The sequence below is a fragment of the Quercus suber genome, unplaced genomic scaffold, assembly GCF_002906115.3.
Source record: "Quercus suber isolate HL8 unplaced genomic scaffold, Cork oak 2.0 scaffold_53, whole genome shotgun sequence".
Taxonomy (NCBI): Eukaryota; Viridiplantae; Streptophyta; class Magnoliopsida; order Fagales; family Fagaceae; genus Quercus; species Quercus suber.
Genome location: NW_027069518.1, coordinates 1314366 through 1320752, shown reverse-complemented (window position 1 = coordinate 1320752; position 6387 = coordinate 1314366). Strand labels below are relative to the sequence as shown.

General features: G+C 35.6%; 2 protein-coding genes across 2 annotated transcripts; one reads left to right on the top strand and one right to left on the bottom strand.

Moving 5' to 3' along the window:
- Positions 1-1269, bottom strand: LOC112005478 (fasciclin-like arabinogalactan protein 11). The gene has a single exon (XM_024037729.2). It carries the CDS (start codon positions 977-979, stop codon positions 242-244), a length of 738 nt encoding a protein of 245 aa, XP_023893497.1. The 5' UTR covers positions 980-1269; the 3' UTR covers positions 1-241.
- Positions 1270-4076: 2807 nt separating this feature from the next.
- On the top strand, positions 4077-6387 carry LOC112025294 (VIN3-like protein 2). The gene is made up of 2 exons (XM_065772062.1): positions 4077-4588; positions 4889-6387. The coding sequence occupies exons 1-2, from the start codon at positions 4288-4290 to the stop codon at positions 6124-6126; spliced, it is 1539 nt and encodes a 512-aa protein (XP_065628134.1). The 5' UTR covers positions 4077-4287; the 3' UTR covers positions 6127-6387.

Below are 6387 nucleotides of genomic sequence, written 5' to 3'. Positions count from 1 at the left end.
TTCATGAAATGATGCAAACATCTATAAATGGAAGACATCTCATAACATTTAGGTTATTGTAATTCCCTCAAAATTTCCTCCTATGTGATCACCACCCCAGGGGACCTTCATCTTACATTGAGTCAACAAAAATAGGTAATGGTGACATAGAGATTATTCAAAAAAAAAAAAAGTGACTTAGTTTAGTAAAACTTATAACAGCTCGAACAAGATCTCATCATGATAAACAAACACAAAAAAACTATAACAACAAAGAATAAAATGCGGCACTAACTGCAACTCCAAAGGATATCACTGTGATTGCTGGGTTGTTTGAACGCATTGCATCAGAACTATCCACAGAGGCATCACCAGTAGACTTTGTAGGAGCATCTGAACCCGAAACTCTCTTCTTGGGCTTCTCAGCTGGCGCTGGAGCTGGTGATACAGCTTTTTTAAAAAGCTGCAATGGAAGGAGCACTTTGTCCACCTGATAAACAGCAAGCTGGCTATCTGAATATACAGTATTAGCCACTGTTGCATCGACAACCCCAGTTGTTATGTTCACTTGGTTTCCTGATGTGGTTACATTTAGTGGGAACTGGCCATTGGAACTATCACCAGCTTGTGTACGCAAAGGGTTGCTCACAGTTTGGAACTGTGATATAGAATAGAGAGAAGGGAGGATATGGAATTGCACTAGCTGGACTTTTTGCTGATCAGTGAGAGAGTTTAGTGCACCTGATTTGAGGCTTGAGAAAGCACTGTCTGTTGGTGCAAAGATGGTAAGGCCTTGGTTGGAGTTGTTAGCTTGTGAGTTGATTTGGTCAGCCTCTTGTGTGCTTTTTAGCATCCTAATGAAAGTGGTGTACTGGCCAGCTTTCTCAAGGATTCCTGTGATGTTTGTAGGGCCTGATGGTGGTGGAGACTGAGCAGAAGTTTTGGTGCAATGGAGGAAGAAGATCAAGAAAAGAAGAAATGGGAATTGAACTTGCTTCATTGTTAACAAAGTAAGGCTGAATTGTAGTAACTCAAAAGGAAAAATAAGAAAGAATTCTGTTAGGCTGGTGAGATGAGAAAAAAGGGGGCTCTATATATATATATTGAAGAGGTGGAAATGCAGAATGGGAAACGAGTCCAAAGAGTTAGGTGAAATGTGCAATTTAAGGTGGTACGAGAACCTCAATCTTCATCTTTAGTTAAGTAAAATGGAGAGAGAGACAGATCAGAGTTTTGCTTGGCGACCCAGGAAAAGATGTGTAGGATAGTTGATTGAAAGTGCGAGTGGGGATACAGAGGGACTAATAAATTTGGTTTTGCTTGTTGATATGGGAAGCTTTAAAAAGAAAACTTGTAATTCAAGACTTGAAGTTCAATACAAGCAGTAGTTAAAGTGGATGATAATGATGGTTATGGTGCAGCCGATGGACCAACGGTTACCTACCTTTTTGACCAATTAATTAATGTGTTAAGACAGACTTAAGAGATATCTCTATGCATAATTATTAATCAACAGTTCATGCCAGGGTTGGTGTGCGTTCAAAGTAGGCAAAGAACACCATCCATAACCTTTATATGAATTCATGTTGTTCGGGTTAAAAAAAGTGATATTGAACTTAAATAGATTTTAGGGCAAATTATAACTTATCCACTATGTTTTGGTCGAAATTTAAGTTATCTACCTATAATTTGAAATTTAACACTTTGCCCCACCCAAAGTTAGCTCTATTAAAATTTTGTGACCCACCTATAGCCTTTCCGTTAAAAATTAACTTTTAACATCGAAATATAACATAAAACAGATCAAAAAGCTAAGGTTTGAAATTTTTGTATTTTGGTTACCAAAAAGATAAAGAAATTTTTGTATTCTGAATAGAAAGATTGACAAGCTAAATAATGTGTCATCTCAGTCCTGTGTAAAGTTCAGATTCTAATTCTGAAGTTAGTTTTCATTCTCAGAGGCATTCTAAAAGTGGTTTTGGGTTGTTGACCATAATAAAAGAGAAACAAAAATGAAAGGTGATGCACTTTTGGACGCTCACTACAACAAAATGTATGTTCAATGACAAAAATATTTGTCACTAAAAATCCATTTTTCGTCACCAAGGACCTTTAGTGACAAAATCTACTAATTAGTGAAGAAACTCATTTCGTCACTAAAACCCCGACGCTAAAAGTCCTGGTGACAAAAAATTTCGTCACTAAAAGTCCAATTAGTTAAAAAAAAAAAAAACTTTTAGTGACGAAAATGTTTTGTCGCTAAATGTTTTCCTCGCTAAAAACACTATTCAGCAACGAAAATATTTCATCGCCAAAAACACTTTAGTTTATTAAATCATATTCAGTGACGAACAATTTAATCACTAAAACTATTTTCGGGTACATATTTCAATGTTGAGATATTTTAATGTTGTTTATATTTAAGTTGCCAAAGAGGTAATGCCATCTGATTATGGTGCCTCTATAAAGTTGAATTTACCCAGCTTGCAGAGTTTAGAAAAAATTGGAAGTGCTTCTTTGATTGGAATCAAGAGAATGGGAAAGCGTTTAAGCAAAAAGAAAAAAAAAAAGAAAAAGGGAGAGCTTGACTCTAATTAAACCACTCTACAGTGTAGCCAAGTGAAGGTTTTACCCTAGCTTTTTGGTCTGTTTTATGTTATATTTTGATATTAAAAGTTGTTTTCTAACGAAAATGTCATAGGTGAGTTACAAAACTTTAACAGAGTTAACCTCAAGTGGGTAAAGTGTCAAATTTCGAACCATAAATAAGCAATTTAAATTTTGGTCAACCCACAAATGAGTAAGTTGTAATTTTCCCTCTTATGATATAGAATTGGTAATACTTTTATGCATTTAACAAGGGTGGCTTGATGCATTTGGGGGCCTAAAGTGAAAACTGAAATTGAGGCCTTTTATATATTTAAATATAACTTAAAAAAAAAATAAATATTACTTAAACTCTATTATCTTATTTTAGATGCAAAATTACTATGTACTAATTAATATAAACCACGTAATTTTTTTAAAGTAATTTTTTTTAAAGAAAGTTTATAGACAAAAAATTTGATAAAACTTTTCACATTTATTGATGTGACAAATTGATAATGGTAAGTTAAAAAGTGATGTTAATAGTAGACCTAGATTAGAACTAGTAAAAATTATTCAACTTGTGAAATGTTGTGAATTTTTTTGTATACTGCTTTTTTTTTTTTTTTTTTTTTTAAGAAGTGCTATATTCACAATATTTTTATAACAAATCCTAGGTGTTAAGTTTTCCTCTTTGTCTAATGTGGTGTATCTGGAGGGAGCGAAACTGGCGAACTTTTGAAGATAAGGATAAAACCGATGATCAGTTGCTAGCTTTCTTTAGTGGCTCTCTATTTGATTGGTCTAGGGCTTGGAGACTCACCTCTAGTGACTCTCTCCCTTTGTTCCTCAATTCTCTTCTTTGTTCTTAGTTTTTTGTTGGTTGTTTGTTTTGTTGTTTCTCTGTTTGTTTCCTCCCTTGTATCCTTTGCCTGCCTTATGTAGTTTTCATGAGGTAGTTTCTTGAATATACTTCTTTCTTACTTATCAAAAAAAAAAATTATATAGTGATGAGTAGTTAAGGCAATTATACACGCGTGCGCGCATGCACACACACACACACCCATCACAATCACCACATTCTTTGTCGAATTACCAATTGTGTGATGTTGATGATTGGAAGATAATCTTTTTTTTTGGTTTTATATTTTGGACTTTCTTACCCTCTTGGGAAGTATCAATGTGCTTCCATCCCTTATCTACATTATGCCAATTTGTAATATTTGTTATTTGAGTTCATGCAGAACATGAATTGAGCCATTCAATATTTTCTGAACTGTATTTACTTTCTAATGTCATACTCCCTCCATCCCAAATTCTTGGCCCTGTATTCCATTTTAGGATGTCTTGAAATTTTGTCCTGTTTCTCAAATTCAAAACTATTAATTTACCAAGTTTCCAATTATGCCCCTACCTAACAAAAGCACTTTAAACAATAAATTTTTTTGAGAACTTTGTTTAGGGGTAATTTTGAAATTTCTATCTTTTTAATTAAGAGACAAGACAATAAGAGATGTTCCCTTTAAAAGTTGGGTTTTTAAAATGCAGTGCTCACCATGTGTCTAGATTAAACAAATGACAGCATGCACATTATTTGAAACTACACTACTCTGTAATACTGATTGCCTTAACTGATACTTTTATTCATAAATATAGGACTTAAATTATGATCTGATTAGGATTGATTGTGTAAATATATTTAGATGCTGGAGAAAACAACTGATGACAGCAAAGGATACCAGACGAGTAGACATACTGTGCTATCGTGTGTCCTTAAGCCAAAAGCTTTTAAACGGGACCGAAAAGTATCGAAAGCTCTATGAATTCGTGCATGAAGCTATTGAGAAGCTTGAAGCTGAAGTGGGTCCTTTAACTGGTTTACCTGTAAAAATGGGTAGGGGTATAGTCAACAGGCTTTCTACAGGACCAGAGGTTCAGAAACTGTGTGCTTTGGCTGTGGAGTCACTGGACTCAATGCTTTCCAATACGTTTTTGCATCCATTGCCAATTCCTGTGATTAAAGGTACTCTTTTGCTATGTGAGCTGTATCACCAAAATTGATGCAAATTGGTTTTTATGATTTAGTAACGTGGTTGTGATCCTGTGTAACAAGCAGATAATTACGTACTCCCAGTAACATTGGAGTTTTATCTAGTTTCTTTAATTATTTAAAAATATGAGTTAAGGTTATTTTTGTTAATACTGATTTTGACTTAACTGCAGGAAATATTATGTTTCATGATATTGTTTTGGTGCCTTGAATTGTTGGGAATTGAGTAAAGCAGTAACGATTCTTCTGTTTTATGCCCTTCAAAATTTACAGATTCAATTTTGATTGCTCCGAATATTGTCAGATTTGTAGATATCCATGCAACATCTCTCACTGTGATTTTGGGTTCAGAAGATCCTTCACCAGAAGATATTGTTGGTTATTCCTTATGGCATCGTAAGGCTCATGATGTGGATTATCCAGGAGAACCTACTTGTAAACTACTTGCTCCAAAAACAAGGTTTGTTATCACAGGACTAAGTCCAGCTACAGAGTATAGTTTCAAAGTTGTTTCACTTAATGGTTCAAGTGAGTTGGGTATGTGTGAAGTTCATTTCTCAACTGGCAGTGCTGATGATGATGTCCTAAACAGCTTTGTAAAAGAAAGAAGTCAAAGTCCGGCTACCAACTGTAGTAGCCTTTCCAATCCTTCCTCCGTGGAAGATGAAACTAATAACATTACTCCATACAGTGACCAGGCTGATAATCGAGCAGACAATTATCTTGCTTATAGCAAGGAATCCAATAACTTTAGTTCTGCAAAATTATGTGATGTTGCTATGAACTGCACTGGTACGGGTAAAGAAGGAAACCCGGCAGATGTGGTATCATTGTTGGATGAGGAATGTGTCATGGGAACAGTTGGCTCTGCTCCCAAGTCTGATGTCTTGAAGCATGAGAACAAGAACTCTCAGGATGGCCAAATTATTGAGGACATTAGCAATGATGATGTGTCAACTTCCCCTGTTCGGACAGGGATGGAATGTGTGCCATATGTCAGCAATTCAGAAGCTAGCTTGCCCATAACTCCATGCAAGTTGGAAGTACTTAAGGATGGATCAGGAAGGAATGCGAGATCCAAATCTTGCAGCATGGATCTGGATAATGTGAATGTGAGATCGAAATCCTGCAGTAAGGATCTGGAAAATGGGATTGGGAAGGGAGAGGATCCCCAAGATGGCAGCACATCAAAACAGAGAACTACAGATAGGCAGGATGAGGAATGTGCAGCAAATGGTACTTCAGATAGGGATTTTGAGTATTATGTGAAAATAATAAGATATTTAGAGTGCGAGGGACATATAGAGAAGAATTTCAGGCAGAAATTCCTTACTTGGTATAGCTTGAGGGCAACCCCACAAGAAGTAAGGATCGTGAAGGTTTTTGTGGATACTTTTTTAGAAGATCCTGCATCTCTTGCAGAGCAGCTTGTGGACACCTTTTCAGAATGCATTTCAAGCAAGAGATCAACTGTAGTGCCTGCTGGATTTTGCATGAAGCTTTGGCATTGACCATCTTGTAATGGGTCCTGCCTGCTATTAAGATGCAACACCTTTTGAATACAAGCCCCCTCAGGGTTTGTGTAGCAGTAATTCTTTATACCCTCTAACATTCATAATTTAGACCTTCATTATTTATATTTATCATCTCACCATCATGCCATTCTTATGATGATGTAAGAATCTTAGAGCTCATTTCATTTTTCGATACAGATTCTGTCTCATACATTGATATATTCCATTTAGTTATTTAATTTCCTAATTGCTTTTGTA